The sequence below is a fragment of the Orcinus orca genome, chromosome 6 (assembly GCF_937001465.1).
Source record: "Orcinus orca chromosome 6, mOrcOrc1.1, whole genome shotgun sequence".
NCBI lineage: Eukaryota > Metazoa > Chordata > Mammalia > Artiodactyla > Delphinidae > Orcinus > Orcinus orca.
The window spans coordinates 109,228,312-109,247,254 of NC_064564.1; the positions used below are offsets into that span (position 1 = coordinate 109,228,312).

General features: G+C 41.1%; 2 protein-coding genes across 7 annotated transcripts in view; both read right to left on the bottom strand.

Moving 5' to 3' along the window:
- Positions 1-18,943, bottom strand: part of DENND1A (DENN domain containing 1A) — a 541,841-nt gene that overhangs the window by 156,184 nt on the left and 366,714 nt on the right. The window lies entirely within an intron of this gene.
- LOC101272342 (mitochondrial fission regulator 1-like) lies at positions 12,332-18,338 on the bottom strand. The gene has a single exon (XM_033427229.2). The coding sequence runs from the start codon at positions 15,270-15,272 to the stop codon at positions 14,430-14,432; it is 843 nt and encodes a 280-aa protein (XP_033283120.1). The 5' UTR covers positions 15,273-18,338; the 3' UTR covers positions 12,332-14,429.

The following is an 18,943-nucleotide window of genomic DNA, read 5'->3' on the forward strand; positions in this document are numbered from 1 at the left end:
AAGTGGACAACGGGGCCAGTCTTACACAACACTGCACGTGCCACGTGTCCAGTAACATATGCAGCGTTCCCCACCCCGTCCCGCACCCTCTTCCTGTTTGCCCTGGTCACTACAGGCTCTACCTCTGGGGTCTCTTGGCTTCACTTGCTCCTCTATCCCCGCGCACTCCTCAGGCAGTAGAGTGTAGAACTTGAGTCACAAGAGCCAAGTCTAAGATTAGAAATCAGTCTTCCTTACTTTCTTAACCTTTCTGAGCTTCAGCCTCCTTTGCTGTAAAATGAGGTATTTGTAACATACATACACTGTGAGGATTAAAATATAATGGATGTAAATGGAGAACTGACGTAACAAACTGCCTGGCTTTGCGTTTTGTTTAATTAGTACCTGGACTACTGCACCCGTCTTTCAACTGGTGGCCCTTCTCCTGTTTTCTTCCTGGTCTAATCCATCCTTTGCACTTTGAATTATCTTTCTAAAACAAGAGGTTGAATCATATCATTTCCTTCTTCTAAAATTTTCAGTGATCCATGGTGCTAACATATAAAGTCCAAGTTCCTTAGCACAATATTCAAGGCCTTCTATGGGTCTGGCTCCAGCTCTGTTTCCAACTTGATCTTCTACTCAATCTCAGAGGCCTCAAAACTATCCCTAAGCCTGGGATACTCTTTATCTCATTCTCTAAAAAAACTCTTCTATTAAAAATTTTTTTAAAAAGCCGCTGACTTTCTGTGATGCCCTGTCAGAACAAATAGTTCTTTCTCCGGGCACATTAGTTCTGTTACTTTTGTTCATGCCTAATCTTTGCAAGCCCCATGCTGGAGATGTGCTGGGAACAGAGCTGCATGTGATCAGGGCCCAGCTCCCGAGGGCTTGCAGTCAAGCTCCCCCAGACCAGCCACAAGTTAGCTTATTACGACTTCAGAAGGGGCTCTCCCATTGTATTCAGCATCATATTTAGCCTTTTTTGTATAACCAGCAGCTTACATATCTTCCTTCCCGCTACGATGAAGATAACCCTTGCAATTTATACCACTCAACAAGTATAAGATTATTTCTTCATCACTTGGTTGCAATTTGTAGGGGGAGAGGAGAATAAGGACGGCACGCTATTCGCCTAGTCACCTCTGAGACACTCCTATCCACCTCTTTCCATCAGTGCTGGCACCTTAAGATCTTTCAGCAGCTTCCCTGTTGCTCTGAGGATAAAGACAGTCCTAGCCTGGCCTGCAAGGCTCCAGCCTTTTTCAGATCCGAGGCTCCTGTACCCCCTCCATGGCTTCGACCACACCAACCGGGTTCCAGTTGCCCTGGCCTCTCTTATACTCCAGGACCTTTGGATAGGCTAACTCCTCTGTCTGGAGTGCTCTCTCCACCGTCACCCGCTTGCCTAGCATTCAGCACCGTGCAACAGGCCTTTCCACAGATAATCAGTCACCTGTGTTGTCCAGTGTGGTAGCTGCTACTGAGCACTTGAAATGTAGCTGCTTTGACTGAGGAACTGAATTTTATTTCATTTTAATCAATTAAATTTAAATAGCCACATGTGGATAGTAGCTACCATACTGGACAACCCAAGGCCCTAGATCAACTACTATTCATCCTTTAGATCTCAGCTCAAATACCACTGCCTCGGTCTGACCCCCTCAGATTAGGCCAAGGTTCCCTTGTCATATACTCTCCCTGTACCTTTCCTTCAGGGACAAACAGCAAAGTGATGATGTAGTATGTGGCAGTCCATTAACGTCTGTCTCCTCCATTAGACTGAAGGCTCTAGGGAGGCAGGGACCATGGCCACCCTCAGTGCTGGCACAACACTGCAAGTAGAGATACAGTTCTTCTCAAAATCTGACTCAAGTCATCCTGGGCAGGGGGTCCACTTGCATTAACTGCTCAGTGTCAGAACTGAAGTTAAAAGTTGTTTTTTTTTTGATAAATCAGACACCTGCAGCAGCTGGAAGGGGGGCAATAGAATTACTTTCTCTCCCCCTTTATAAAATAGCCCTTAAGGACTAAGGCAGATTGATTCTTCCTTTCGTGAATAAACTAGACATCAAGGCTTTGTTATAAGATCTCCTAGGGAACGTCTGGGTCTGGAGAGGGGAGGAGGAACTATTGCCTCGTTTTCCCATCCTCAGGGGCATGTGTATATTGGCTCCTCTGCTACCTTCACGTGGGCAATGAAATGGCACGGTGCATCTCTCTGTGCCTTAGTTAGTTCTTGCCTAAATTTGAAGCAAAAAGTCTTGATATGTAAGGGCAATCTCACCCCACTCTCTTTCCCAGTAATAGTTTCTGAGAAAACCAGGAATTCATCAGGAAAAAGGAACAGGAACTAGTATTTATCAAGCACTCTACTAGGTACCAATAGCCATGGTAGGTGTTTTCATGCCCAGCACTGTATTAAAATTTCAGAACAAGTGGGCCAGGCAGAGACAGTTATCCCCACTATACAGATGAGAATAGTGAGCCTCAGCCCCATCTCACACAGATAGTACAGCAAGGGGCAGAGGCTAAAGTCAAGCACAAGTCGGTCTTACTCCAAAGTCTGTGCTATTCCATTAATTCTTACTGCTGCCAGGATTTCTCAGACCAGCAAATTAGATTTGTCCACGATACTGGTTTATTTTTTTCCACAACTTAATATATCTCCATTATTGCCTCCTTTCATTCCTTGCTTTTCTGTTTCTTACTTGAGAACATGGTTGTACCTTGACCTCGGTTGGCTTTAATTGCTTCTTCTGCATCCGATTTTCCCCTCAAAGAGCCTGGTTCTCCATGGGGGAGTGGGGACTGTGCTAGTTACGCAGAGCTCCAAGCTGGGGCCGGCTATGACCCCAGCGGCCCAGGTCTTTGCTCCCTCTGTCTCTCCTGACATCTTATGGGCTGAGTATTAAGTCGGAAAGTTAAGAGGTGAGCATTACAATTCTAAGCAGCTTTTTGTCAGACAAAAGGATCAATTTTCATTATGTGAGTGGCTACTTAACTACATGCTATAATGGCTTTGTTGAGCATCCTGAGAACAAACTATCAAGTCCTCAGGATGACATTCTTGGAGTAAAAAAGTACAATTTAAAAACAAAAAGGTCCATTTCTACTATCTGCCAAATAAAGCTCAGGAGGAGTCTTGCACTCACAGTGCACTCCAGCCCCCTCCCTGCCTGGTTAATCCCAGTACCTCCGCATTGTAAATGGAAACACACAGGAGCAAAGATTTTTGCATTTTCCTATCTATTTGTAATACTCATCTTCCTCCAAACACATTTTTTTTTTGCCCGAAGTGAAACTGTCTTTGTTTTCCCTAAAAAACAATTTAGTTTTAACACACCACACACACACACACACACACACACACACACAATTAATGCAGCTGAACACTAAAGAAGGTTACAAGATTTGAGCTCAAAGTAAATGTGTATTTATAATATTAGGTGGTCATTCAATAAAGATTATTTCTATCCATATGTGTTCATGCACGTATGCCTGTGTATGTATGTATCCATAGAGTATTTTCAAAGAAGGGTTTTCTTCCCCATACTTCTGGCAGTTTAGGTTTAAAGGTCAGATTTAAACTATCATCATGTTTCACAATGCAATCTGTGCAGTGCTGGGTAATGAAATGGTTCAGTAAAGGTGCTCGTGGAAATTCTTTTAATTAGGTCTAAGGCTTTTCAGTTGTCAACATGAATAAACCAAGAACCAGTCTCTTGCAAACACAAGGCACAAAATACAAATGTAAGTTACCTTTGAAAAGAGAGATACACTCTTGTAAAAGGAAAGTTATAAAGCATGTTTTTTACAACATATACTTCAATTTTTTAAAAAAAAAAAACCAACATCTTTCAACAACAAAATGGACTGCAGATCAACAATAAAGCAGTTACTCTATTGCTAATGAACCAGGACACTAATGCTTGCTTCTAATGAAAAGTATTTGGAGGAAGACTAAAGTTTTTCATACCTAAAAATGTTTATCAGGAGACTGACTTTCTTCATGAGCAAACGCCACCTCTCCATTTAACTATAATTAATCCTACAGATCAGCGGTCTTTCACTCAGACATGTGAATGTCCCATAATGACTCCTGCAAATTGAATGATATCAATGAAAAATGCACTAGAATGCACTTTTGCCTTTAGCATTATCTGAGGCCCAAAAGATGAGCATATCACAGTAGGAACATCATCAAGACTCCTGCTTTTCAAAGCTGTGTTGACAAACTAAACTATTTAGATTTGGAATTTTCAGCTGTCAGCTCAAAGCTGAATCTAGGGATTGAAATTCACAAGATGAAAACTGCAAGAAAATGGTAGGTTGCTTTGGGAAGTTGGATTGTATTTGCATTGAGCTTGATGGAAAAAGCAAAACTAAATAAATGATTTCAATCACCACCAATAGTTCATGTTCAGATAGATACAAAGGTGTTCATAAAAGCCGATCAGCTGGCCTGAGACCTGACGTGGAATGGGACAACCCAAATGGAGCAGTGGCTGCATGTAATGAACATGTATAATAAATCCATGCATCGATCAACCAATGAATGTATGTCTAGCAAACCCTGAGTTCAGATTCTGACTCAGCTGCCTGCTATTAGCTGGATGTCTTTAGGCATCTTATTTTCTTCTCTTCATTTAACAAAAAAGGGGTAAAGTACCTCCCCTTCCCCTCAGGATTATTATGTAGATTGAATGTCAAGATTTTCAAAGCCTCTCACACAGTACCTGGCACACAGCAGGAGCCTAATAGATGCTGATTATTCTTCCACATTAACCCAACTCCAAAGCCAAAACTACCCAAGCCATTATTTTAGCATAAAAAAGAATAATGGGCTCACAATTAACATTTTCTGGGGCATCAATGACTGAAATGTCACTCATTATGCTAAGCCTAGTGGGTTTATCTAGTGACCCAAACTTATGTGTATTTGGGAGTTAATGAAGTGCTTGGTGTTTACAAAGATAAAAGCAGGATTCGGCTCAGCAACAATCCTGGGCTGAATGGATATAGATTTCCATGCTTAGGGATGTAGCCAGGCCGGATCCATGGTGCATCACATGGGTACATCCACACAGAGTGAGATATCTCCCAAGGGGATCTGGGCATCTCCACCTCCTCAGGGGAGAAAAAAAAACAAAACAAAACAGGAAGGGGGGTGGTGGGAAGTGTGTATAATAGATGTGTTTCACAGTGTCCCCGCTGTGATGAACAACTTGATCCACTTACAGTTCCAAACACATGATGCATAAAAGAGCTGACAGAAATTCAATTCTTGCAAAGAAAAGCATCTGCTCTCTAGTGGGAACGGCCAAATATTAAGCAGTTTTAAGGCAGGGCAAAGACCTAGAGGAGCACACTTCATTATCTAGATAGCCAGAGTCAAAAACGCAGATCACAAATGAATGAAGAAGTAGCCGAGATTCCAAGCATTAATTACCCAGAGTAAAACGATTCAAGTTAAATCTTTGTTACGACAAATATTAAACCCAGCTGTGTTTATGTAGCAGTTGTGAAAAAGAAGGAAAAAAAGAAATCCGTGTATAATATCTGTGAGCTCTGCCAGTTAATTGAATTCGCTGGCAGCACTTCCTCTATCAGGAGCCAAACATCCTCAAGGATAAAATGTAGCTTTTAAACAGACCTGGGGAAAACGGAATCAAGAAATTTCAACCAATAAAACACAACTCTTAACTGGTATAAAAGTAAAGTAAAATTCAGTAATGAAAGGAAGGAAGTCTCTTAAACATTTACTGCATTCCAGAGCTTGGAGTTGCGGTTTATTGCTGAGGTCTCTTCTGATGTCCCACAGTGCTTCTGCTCCAGCATCTTTAATGAAGCCCCATAAACTCCCATAAAATACTCAATTGTTGACAAATCCTACACACACACACTCAGGGCAAGGCACACTGGATCACGATGCTCCTTTCCTTCCTACATGAAATTTAGAAGTCACGGAGTGGACACTGTCATGGAGAGTGGTCCAACACAGAAGAGAGACCTACAGACAATCCCCTAAAGCATGAGGGACGAATGACTGGATAATGGTGACAGGTGATACTGATACGAATTCTCTTCAGCAAACTGTGCCCTGACCCAAGTCCAATATCAGATTTGGGGTGGGGAGAGCTTGGCTAGATTCTAGGAACCAGAGAAGCAACAAGAGGTTGGGTCCAACATTCCACCCTTAGTCTAGTCATTACCTGACCTAACTACCTTAGTTGATTCCCCACTGCCCAAAATATGAAGTCCAGACTTGTTTTTATGACAGAAGACCATTTCCCATCTGGTCCTTCCCACCTACTTCTTTGGTCTCATCTTTTGTCCCTCCCAAACACACACCCTGTGCTCCAGCTGGACTAAACTATTATTCCCTGCCCAAACGCATCATACTTTTGTTCACACCTCCAGCCTCAATGCATTCCATTCCCGCTCCCAGCATGCTCATCTCTCCTTTTCCAGGAACAGTGACTGTTTCTTGTACATCTTTATGTTCCTATGGTCCAACACACTGAGCATACCTCCAGAAAACGTTGGCTGGATAAATAATCTCCAATCCTGAACTGGCTACTGATCTGCCCTTTGGGGACACTCTGAATGGTTCCTGTGGATGGAAACAAAGCTGCTGGTATAAGTGGGTAGGAGAGCGGCAAGAGATGTGCCAGGAGAGGCAAGCAGAGACTAGATTATAAAAGGCCATATTATGGAGCTTGAATTTTACTCAGAAGAAAATGAGGAACCATTAAAGGGTTTTAAGTTGAACAGTGACATTCATGTTCCAGATTATGCCTTCATTTACAGCAACAGAGAATGGTCTGGGATTGGAGAAGTGGGGGCAATACTGGCAGCTCAGCCTTCTGTTACCTCTTTTACTAACCAGCCAGTGACCTCACTGGGAATAAGGTGCATGTCTTAATCATCTCTGCATCCATTATACCCAATACAAAGCCTGACACATAGTAGGTGCTCAGAGAATGCCTGTTTTGGTTTCTTTTGTCTTTTCTGGCTTTACTGAGGTCTAATTGACAAATAAAATTATACATATTTGAAGTGCACAAGGTGATGATTTGATAAATGTATATATTTTGAAATAACCATCACAATTAAGTTAATTAACATATTCATCACTTCACATAGTTACTTTTTCTTTGTATGTGATAAGGACACTTAAGATCTACTCTCTTAGCAAATTTCAAGTATGCAATAGAGTATTACTAACGACAGTCACCATAATGTACATTAGATCCTTGGAACTTATTCATGTTATAGTTTGTAACCTTTGACCAACATTTCCCCATAGGAAATACCTGTTGAATGAATAAACATTCTATTAGAGAATACTAACGATACATGTTTTACCGGTGGCAGAAGGATCAATTCCACAAGGATACTAAGTCTACAAGGTCTATACACATAAAGAGTTACATAAGATACTCAAGACAATCAGAGCCCACCCATCTCCCCACTCGGCATTTTTCTTCCTATTGGGATTTTAAGAATGGGATTTTTGCAAGGTCTACTATTAGTTCAGACATTTCCCGGGCCAGACTACTAAGCCAGACAGCCTGTGATGTCTGCTCCCTTGCTTCTGGGATTAAATGCATTGTTGACTTACAAGGTAGGATGGCACACCAGCACCTAGGAGGCCCTGTAGCAGCATCTCTAGGGTCTGAAGTTTCCGGGCCTTTGGAAAAAACATGGCATAGAGAAGCTCCAGCCAACAAAGCTGTTAGCAATGGCCTAACAAAGCAAGGCTATCTCTGAGCAGACTGCTCTCTCTCCAACCAGCATTCTAAGCGGGGGTACTCCAGAGAAGAGGCAGCAAGCAGACCCCGGGCTTATTTGTTTTTTTTTTTTTTTCTGCGGTACACGGGCCTCTCACTGTTGTGGCCTCTCCCGTTGCGGAGCACAGGCTCCAGACGCGCAGGCTCAGCGGCCATGGCTCACGGGCCCAGCCGCTCCGCGGCATGTGGGATCTTCCCGGACCGGGGCACGAACCCATGTCCCCTGCATCGGCAGGCGGACTCTCAACCACTGTGCCACCAGGGAAGCCCTAGACTCCGGGCTTATTTGAATCTGGGCCCTCCCGAACCAAAGTTTTGCCTTTGGACTCCCACAGACAGTCACCTACATGGTATAGCCCAATTTTAATGTGATTTGAACCAGTCCTGAGGTCACAATTAAACAAGATGCTGTCATTCACTCAGTGAAAATTTACTGAGTACATGCTATATATTTAACTCTGGGGCAGATACAAACGTAAAGAAGGAAGAATTTTTAGTCCTTACCCTAGAGGGGTTGGAAGAGAGGACATAAGAAGCCAAAAATAATTCCGATATAACATGACGAGTGCTGTAACAGAAGGGTGTGCCATGTGCTTTGAGAATACAAAAGATAGAGCAATCAACTACTGAGGGAGGGTCAAGGAAGACTTTACTCTAGAAAGACCAGAAAACTGATTGGAGTTAGAAGAGACTGAAGACAGGAATGTAATTAGGAAGCCATTGTCCATTTTCCAGTTTCACAGCACAGAAGAGAAGTACAGGGTCCAAGTGACTGCTGGGCCTAACACAGGTGACTGGGATAGCTACACATGCATATAGTTTCCACCAAAAAAAAAATAATATGAATTTTAAACAATTTTTCAAGAGTAAGTGTTAACTTTCATGTTACTGATAAAAGTGAAAACTGGTATAATCTTTTGGGGGAGGTGGTGGTATTTAAAAGTATGTATCAAAAGCCTTAAATTTTTATATGATTCAAAAATTCTACTTCTAGCAATTCATGGAATTCAAGTAAGTGATATAGAGATTTAGTTACAAATATGTCCATCATACTGCTGTTTAAAAGAATGCAAGGGCTTCCCTGGTGGCGCAGTGGTTGAGAGTCTGCCTGTCAATGCAGGGGACACAGGTTTGTGCCCTGGTCCGGGAGGATCCCACATGCCGCGGAGCGGCTGGGCCTGTGAGCCATGGCCGCTGAGCCTACGTGTCCGGAGCCTGTGCTCCGCAACGGGAGAGGCTGCAACAGTGAGAGGCCCGTGTACCGCAAAAAAAAAAAGAATGCAAAACTTGAGGGACTTCCCTCGTGGCTCAGTGGTTAAGAATCTACCTGCTAATGCAGGGGACATGGGTTCGAGCCCTGGTCTGGGAAGATCCCACATGCCGCAGAGCAACTAAGCCCGGTGCGCCACAACTACTGAGCCTGCGTTCTGGAGCCTGTGAGCCACAACTACTGAAGCCCACGTGCCTAGAGCTGTGCTCCGCAACAAGAGAAGCCACTGCAATGAGAAGCCCGCACACCACAACAAAGAGTAGCCCCCGCTCGCTGCAACTAGAGAAAGTCCGTGCGCAGCAACGAAGACCCAACACAGCCAAAAACAAATAAATAAATAAATTTATTTTTAAAAAAAAGAACGCAAAACTTGAAATTATCAGGCCAAATATATTATGGTGTATATCCATACAATGAAATGGTAGTTCACACATTAAAAGGTATGAATTTTAATGATTAAAATGGTCACAATGTATCAAGTTTTCCTTTTTTTTTTTTACTGTGTTGCAGAGTAATGAATGTATTATATTTTGTAAACCAGTATTATATGTATATTACGTATATTTAAGAGTTTCATGAATTGATGCTTACCCATATTATTTGAGATATACTCTGATATTCCTTGTTCAACTCCATTAAAAAAAAAAGCTTGCTGTGAGCCACTAAGTTGATTTTATGGTTTCACTAATGGGTGACTACTTGCAATTTGAAGAAATCCATTTTTAGGGTGTAAAATAAAATCCCAATGGCATTTAGTAATCATGACCAAAGAGTCAAAATGCTTGGCACTCAATTTACCCAGTAAATTGTAGCTGTAATGTACACTGAATTTCTCCTGTCTCTTTTAAAAAGGGAACTCTGATCTTTGCAGATCTTTGCTTTTCCAGTTACTTGTACAAAGTAAAGAGTCAAATGTTGAATAAATGAGTTTTCCAAGATCTAGAGTTCAAAGCAGATTGCATATTTGATCATTCTTTCATTCATTCACTCATTCCACAAACACTCATTGAATGCCCCAGTGAGTCATGCATTGTGCCAGGGCTGTGTTCACAACCACGTAAAGCCCAAATGCTTAGGAGGGGAAAGAGTTATTATATAGTACATGGTATAAAAGAAGTATGGGAAAAATGTTATGAAATCCCAGTGCTGAGCTGTGGAAGCATCACAGAAGTGACATTTGAGGAGTGCCCTATAGAGCAAATAGGTTTAGCCAAGTAGAGAAGGAACGGTATCCTCACCAGAGGGAATAGCATGGAAAGAAGCATAGAGATGTGAAAGAGCATGAGGCCTTGGGGAATGGGATCACTCTCCTAGTGGGTGGGAAACGGGGTATGAGTACTGAAGTGATGCAAGATGAGGCTGAGAGGTTGCCTGGGGTCAGCGTCCAGCTTGTGAAGAAGATTGGATGCAGCATAGAAGGACTGGAAACTACTCTGGCCTGGGGCACTGCAGGTGCTCTGTAAACAGTATCTTTCTTCCCTTGCCTTCTCCCCCTTCTCACACCAAGGAAGACTGCTCAAGATGGTTTCTCTCTCTTCACATGCTTAGAAACCTCTTGGATATCCCTCAAAAATTCCACCAAGGAAGAACAAGAAGTTTAAGTGATTTAAAACGCATCATTAAGTCATTTGTGATCTTTTTATCCAAAGAATATGGAGAAGAAAGAGAAACTACAGTCCTGAAGACATACAAACCATAAAGCCAAAAGCCAAGATTCAAGTGTTTCAGGAGAGAGGAGGAAAGATGAGTTTTCCATCATAAAACTAGTAATAATCATATCACAGAAAATTTAGAAAATGAGAGAAAAAAATGTTAACTCATAACTTTACTATCCTAATATACCACTGTTGATAATTTGGAAGTTCTTTTAAAACTCTTACTTCTGAGTATCTGGCTGTTTTTCTTAATTGTCGTCATGGTAGATATATCGTTCAATATTCTGCTTTTTCCACTGAACTGTATCCTTAGCATTTCCTGTGTTGCCCACATTCTTCATAGCAATCATTTTTAGTGACTGTATGGTACACTCCATTGAATGGCAGTGGAATAGATCACCTTAAACACTCCCCTTAATTTTGGATATTAAGGTTGTTCCCAACTTCAGTTAACATAAACAATGCTATTTGGTTAGGTGGCTTTCTCCATTTAGAAGGATTTGCCAGAAAAAAACCCTTAAAGGTAGAATTATTGAGTCAAAAGGTAATACGTATTTTAATGTCCTATTACATATATCACCACATAAGAAAGCCTGATTTAGAAGAGCATTGATCAGGTTACAGAAAGCACGAAGTAAAAGAAAGGAGAGTGTAAGCAGATGGTAAAGGTCTCCGCATATACGTGCATACACAGAAACCTGTGAGTTTCAGGCCAAAGAATATTAGAAAGGGCCCCGACTGAGCTCTGGGAAATCAGTGATGAGGTGTGGTATGTTCACCTCACTGGAAGCCTGGAAGCGTCTGAGCTCTCTTTTGCCAAGCTTTTAAAAAGCTCTACAAATTTTATCCGTTGGCTAAACAGTGTATACTTAACACTCTTGAAGGAACAAGAGATGTTCTTTAAATTTTAAGAGAGAAACAGATGAAGAGTGCTTGGTTAAATGGCTGCGGAGGGAGGGACATTATGTTTCTGTTCAAAGCATCCACATGGGCTTGAGATAAACACCAGCAACGAAAACCCAATGCAGCCAAAAATAAATAAATAATAAATTTATTAAAAAAAAAAAGAAGTCTGTAAACAGGCCTTTATACCAATAAAAGATGGACTATTCTTGCCATATTCCTTTCCCCAAATCCATAGCTAGGGAACAATACAATATTGTCAGTGAAAGCAGTACATTTGGCAAGTTTCATGGAACCCAGCAAAGTACAACAGTATTAACCTTGCCAACTCTCTCTCTTTTTTTTTTAATGGTACGAAAAGCTAACTAAGATTACAAAATTTAAGACTAAATTGTCTAGGTAACTAGTAGAAAGCCAGAGCCACCCTGCCTCCAAAGTTACCCCTTAACCCATGTTCATAAATCATGTGAAAATCAGCAGAGCTGCTCTGAAAGCTAATCAATATTAGAACTTCCTTTTTAAAATTAATTTCCAAGTCCTCTTCCTTTTGAAAATTTACTTTATGAAGTCATAACTAATATACAATAGAATGCATATATTTAAAAAGTACAGTTCAATGAGTTTTGACAAATATATACATCTGTGTAACCATCACCACAATCAAGAAATAGAACACTTCCTTCACCTCAGAATGTTCCTTCCTGCCCTTTTCAATCAGTTCCTGCCTTCTCCATCCCAGGCCGAGGCAACCACTGGCCTGCTTTCACCCACTATAGAGTAGTTTTCTCTCTTTTAGATTTTAAATACATGAAATCATATAGTACATTCTCATGTGTCTGGCTTTTTTTGCTCAGTGTAATATACTCAAGATTCATCCATGTTGTTTTGTGTATCACAAGTATGTTACAATGAATAATGACTCATGTAGTAAAAAGTAGGGATAAAATATAGTGTTTCTCCATCTATCAGCTGATGGACATAAGGATTATTACCAGGTATTGTTTACTGTGAATAAAGCTGCTATAAACACTTGTGTACAAACCTGTTTGGATATATATTTTCATTTCTCTTGAATAAATACCCAGGAGTGGGGTTATTGGGTTATATTGCTGGTGTACATTTAACTTCAGAGAAAACTGCCCAACTGTTTTCCAAAGTGGTTGTTCTGTTTTATGCTCCCAATACCAGTGATGAAAGTTTCAGATCAGTTGTTCCACATCCTTCCTAACACTTGTTATTGTCAGTCTTTAAAAAAAATTTTTTTAAGTCAGGTATGACTTACATATAGTAAAATTTACCACTTTTGGTGGCTAGTTTTATGAATTTTGAAAGATGCACATAGCCATGTAACCATCCCCACAATCAAGATACAGAACAGCTCCGTCACCCCAAATCCCCTCACACCCCTTGACAGTCAGCTGCTCCTCCCAGCCCTGCTCCGGACAACCGCTCATCCGAGTTCTCGCTCAACAGTTCTGCCTATTCCAAAACGTCAAATAAATGGATTATTTCACTTAGCATAATGTGAGATTCATCCATTTTGTTGGATAGATCAGTACTTAGTTTCTTTTGATTGCCAAGCAGTATTCCATTTTACAGGCACACCACTGTCCCTCACCAGTTGAAGGACATCTGGAATGTTTCCAGTTTTTGGCAATTATGAACAAAGCTGTTAAAAACATTCACGTCCATGCGTCTGTGTGTACATAAGTTTTCATCTTCTTGCGTGTATACCTAAGACTGAAATTACTTGGTCACAGAGTAAACATTTGTTTAAGATACTCATTTATAAGAAATGCAGTCTTTTTACTTTAGCCACACCAGTGGGTATATAGCAGTACCTTCCTTGTGGTATCAATTTACACCCTCATGGAACATCTTTCCCTGTGCTTACTGGCTATTGTTTTTCTTTTTTCTCTCCAAATCCGTCCTTTAATGTCAGGTAGTGCTTCAACCTAAACACACACAGGATACATACCGTAGAGAAAACGGACCTGAGGGCATCCGAGTCATGGACGGTGTGGTAGGTAAAAACCTTGGCCCAATGCAAAGGAGCAGTCAAGGGCCTGGAAGAAGGATGGTACTCTCTTTCCCCTCTCCATTTCTCTTTCCTACTGGGCTTAAACTCAAGTTTGTGGAAGAGAAAGAGCTTTCAATTAGTGGAACCAATGAGGCCCCAGGGCCTTGGAAGGTAGATTTGGTTGTACAGTATTACAAAATATATTTAAGAAAAAAACAGCCCAGGCCTCCCAGCAGCCCAAGTGTCAGCTGGTCCAGTGGCCCGACCTCTACATGTAGGTGTTGGACCGGGAAGGGGGAGGGAGTGATTGCTGGGCACTGGTGTCAGTTCATGATGGAGCAGCATAAGATCTTCCCTGCTCTGTGAACGTGCACATAAACATAGCCCCCTGCCCTCAGCCCTGCTCTGCTGCAAGGAAGCCACTCAGAGTAAGTGACAGCTGGGCACAAAGTGTTCAGTAAGACCAGTTATGGGGTCTAGTGCAGTGAAGTCAGTCATTCATTTAGGACCTATTTTCACACAGGGGCAAGGAAAAACCAGAAACTTCTATCTCACCCTTTAAACTGGGACATTCCAACCTATACAATTACCTGTAACGTGTCTCAGCTCAAAACAGGCCTTAGCTTCTGCTAAGGTTTGAAGTATGGAAAACATACAGTGCAGCTCTTCTCTTGGTCTAAGCTCTAGCTTTCGGCAAGACTGTTGCAGAAGATTTCTAATTGAGAGGCAGAAGCATCTGCGGTGAGGAAGGCAGCTATTGAAGGAATTCCAGGAGCCTGAGGCTGAGTTTGCAGAGCTGAGTGCTATCAATTTCCTTTTCTACTGGTATCTTCTTCCTTCAGAGCAAACTTCCTCCTTAGGACCTCAGAGGTAAGCATGGCAGGGTCTTCCTCCTTCAATAAACTCCAGTTCAGGTCTTGGCTCTGCTTCACTCGGTGGAAGTCCTTTAGGATATCCATCATATCTGCAAAGCTGCTGGCCTTGGACAGAGAGACGCAGTCATCTTCTTCAGACGGGCTGCAGGTAGCTTTGTGTTCTGGTTTGCAACATTCAGGGCTGACAGAACAAAGCAGGGGGACTGATGGAAGCTCAGGGACCTGTACCTTGGTCTCCTTGGTGATGTCACTAATGACAAAGGAAGTTGTAGAGTAGAATGAGGATCCAAAACAAGGTAAGGGAGAAGAGACATTTGAACATCCTGCATCAGCTGACACTATTTTAGCAATCTGGCTGCTCAGGTGGCTCAGCTCATCCTGCAGCTCTTTGGTGCAGCCAAGGGCTGGCAGGGCTGGCTTCTTCAAGGCCAGAAGCCTCTCCTCCGACCCACGCAGTTTGGGCACTGAGGCATTGCGCTGAATGACGATCAGAGGGCTGGGCTTGCAGGTGTGCCTCAGGGGGCGTGTATCGCTCCTGACCAGGACATAAGTCTCCTCTACATCTGCAGGAATCCAGACGATGTCAGCCAGAGTAGGGACTGGCAGTACATGCCTCAGACACAGGTCAGAGATGTTGGGCAGGGTCTCAAAGGATGCCCGGGGACATGGCTTCAGGGGCAGGTCGGTCCCGATTCTTCTCACTATACTTTGAGCAGCCCCACGCGGCTTGTTTTGCCAGATTGGGATGGTCACATTGGCCTCCATTCCTGACATTTCAACTGGCTCCTGCACTTGAAGCACAAGGCAGCCACAGGGCAGCTCTGGAGGCTTGGAATGGCAGGAGGCGTGAAGCCTTCATATCAGGCCATTTTAAGAAACACCAGACTTATCTTCCTCAGGGCCCCTCCTGCCACAGCCTTATTGGCCATTTGAATATCTTTTATTGTTGAGTGACTCTTCAAGTCTTTTGCCTACTTTTTAATTGGGCTGCTGTCTTATTATTCAGTTTAAGGGTTCTTTATATATTCTGGGGAAAAAGTCCTTTTGCAGATATAAGTATCAAGAATATTTTCTCTCAGTCTGTGGCTTGCCCCTTCATTTGTAAAATGGTGACTTTTTTTTTTTGGCTGCATTGGGTATTCGTTGCTGTGCGCGGACTTTCTCTAGTTGCGGTGAGTGGGGGCTACTCTCTGTTGCGGTGTGTGGGCTTCATTGCAGCGGCTTCTCTTCTGGCGGAGCACAGGCTCTAGGTGCGCGAGCTTCAGTAGTTGTGGCACATGGGCTCAGTAGTTGTGGCACATGGGCTCAGTAGTTGTGGCTTGAGGGCTCTAGAGCTTAGGCTCAGTAGTTGTGGCGCATGCGCTTAGTTGCTCCGTGGCATGTGGGATCTTCCAGGACCAGGGCTCGAACCCACGCCCCCTGCATTGACAGGCAGATTCTTAACCACTGCGCCACCAGGTAAGTCCCTGTGTTTTATGTCTTAACTAAGAAAACTATGCTTACCTTAAGTTCATGAAGATTTTCTCCTATCTTTTCTTCTATTCATTTTATAGTTTTTGCCTCTAAGTTTAGGTCTATAATCCATTTTGGGCTAATATTTGAAAGAGGTAAAAGTCAACACTCATTTTTTTCCATATAGATATCCAGTTCTTCCAGTAGCATTTGTTGAAGAAAACTATCCTTCCTCAATTGAATTACTTTGGCATGTTTGTTGAAGATCAATTAACCATTTATGTGTGGGCCTAATTCTGAACTATTTATTCTGTTCTATTGAACTCTATGTTTACCTACAATGTTGATCTACATTTACTATAACTTTACTGGAAGCCTTAAAAGTAGGTAATACAAGTCCTACAACTTTGTTCTTTTTCAACATTGTTTTGGCTATTCTAGATCTTTCGCATATTCATGTGCATGTTAGAATCAGCTCAAGTTGTTTTTTTTTTTAAGCCATCTGGAATTTGGGCTGGGATTATATTGAATCTATAGATCAATTTAGGAAAAATTAACATCTTAAAAATATTGAGTCTTCCAGTCCAAAAAGTGGAATATCTCTCCATTTGTTTAGGTCTTTTAAATTATTTTCTGAGAAATGTTTTATAGCTTTCAGTATACAAATCTTGCACATATTTTGTTAAATGTATTCCTAAGTATTCTGTGTTTTGTATGCTATTTAAAATGGTACTTTAAAATATTTCATTTTTCAATTGCTCATTACTAGTATGTAGAAGTACATTTGGTTTTTATATGCTAACCTTATCCTGTACCTTTGCTAAATTTGTTTATGAGACCCCCTTTGGATTTTCCATATACATGATCATGTTGTCTGAATAAAGACAATTTTTCTTCCTTCTTTCTAACCTTTAGGGCTTTTATTTCTTTTCCTTGTCTTAGTGAGTGGTTAGAACCTCCAGTACAATGCTGAATAGAAATGGGAAGAGCTAACATCCTTTTTTTGTTCTCGTTCTCATGGGGAAAGCATTCAGTCTTTCACCACAAAGTATGTTGGCTCTAAGTTCTTCCTAGATGCTCTTTATCACTATGAGGATACCTAGGTTTGCTAAGAGCTTTTATCAAGGACAGATGTTGAATTTTTCCTAAAATACTTTTTTGGCTTATGTTTCGATATAGTTTTCCTTTTTTAGTCTGTTGATATGGTAAATTACACTGATTTATTTTCAAATATTTAACCAATCTGTACGCATTTGATCATGATGTATTATCCTTTTTATATTGCTGGATTCAATTTGCTAATATTTTGTTAAAGGTTTTTACATCTATATTTATTAGGTATATTGATCAATATTTTTTTTCTTGTAAATTCTTTGTTTGATTTTCATGTCAGGGTAATGCTGACCTCATAAAATAAGGTGGAAGGTGTTCCTTTCCTCTCTATTTTCTGAAAAAGTTAGTGTAAGATGTATCCTAAAATATATGATAGAACTAATCCGTGAAGCTATCTGGGCCTGGAGTTTTCTTTGTGGGAAAGTTTTAATTAATTACAAATTCATATTTCTTTAATAGAAACAGTACTATTTTTCAACTTTCTATTCCTTCTTCAGTCACTTTATGTTAACTGTGTATTTCAAGGCATTTGTTCATTTCATCCAATTTGTCAAAATTATAGGCATCAAATTGTTACTAATACTCCCTTAATTCCTTTTTCCTGTTTCTCTTTTTCAAAAAATATACATTTTGGAATATTCTTAGATTCACAGAAAAGTTGCAAAGATAGTAGAGAGAGTGCCCAGATACTCCTCAACGCAGTTTCAGTTTCCCATATCTTACATTACCATGGTGCATTTGTCAAAACTAAGAAACTGACATTGGTACATTATTATTAACTAAACTCCAAACTTTATTGTGATTTCATCAGTTTTTCCATTAATGCGTCTTTTCTATCCTAGAATTCAACCCAGAATTCCAATTTAAAAAAAAAAAAATTTTGGGGGGGGGGCTGCACTGCGCGGCATGCGGTATCTTAGTTCCCCAACCAGGGATTCAATCCGTGCCCCCTGCAGTGGAAGCACCGAGTCTTAACCACTGGACCGCCAATGAAGTCCCTGACCTTGATAGTTTTGAGAAGTACTGGTCAGGTATTTGATAGAATGTCCCTAAATTTGAGTTTATCTGAAGGTTTTGTCATGATTTTACTGGGTTTCTGGAAAGAATAACACAAAAGTGACATATCCTCCTCATCACGTCATATCAAGTTTACAGTGATATTCACATGACATCACTTGGTTAAGGTAGTTTCTGCCATTTCTCCACTAAAGTTACTCTTTTTCCCTTTATATACACTAGTTTTGGAAGTGAGTCACTAAGTCCAGCCCACACTCAAGTGTGGTGTGTGTGTGTGTGTGTGTGTGTGTGGTGCGGACACAGAGATTAAGCTCCTTCTCCTAGACAGGACAATATCTACAGATATTATTTTGAAATTCTTTTATAAGGAAGATTTGTCTCTTCTCCCCTACCACTTCTCTTCATTAGTGTTTGTATGGTATATCTTCTCTACCCTTTTACTTTTCATCTGACTCTTTAAAGTGGAATTCTTGTAGACAGCATATAATTGGGTCTTACTTTTAAAATATAATTTAATAATCTCCAATAAGTGGAGTATTTAGACCACGTACATTTAATGTACTAATCACTATAGTTGGGTAGATCTATCATCATGCTAACTTTTCTATTTGTTCCATCTGTGTTTGGTTCCTTTATCCTTCCCGCCTCCAAAATCTTTTGGATCTTCAGTATTGGTTTATTAGCTATATACCACTTTCTTTTTCCTTAGCGGTCTTCTAAGGTTTACAATATACATTTTTTTAAATTTTATTTATTTATTTTTGGCTGCGTTGGGTCTTCATTGCTGTGCACGGGCTTTCTCTAGTTGTGGCGAGCGGGGGCTGCTCTTCGTTGCGGTGCGCAGGCTTCTCATTGTGGTGGCT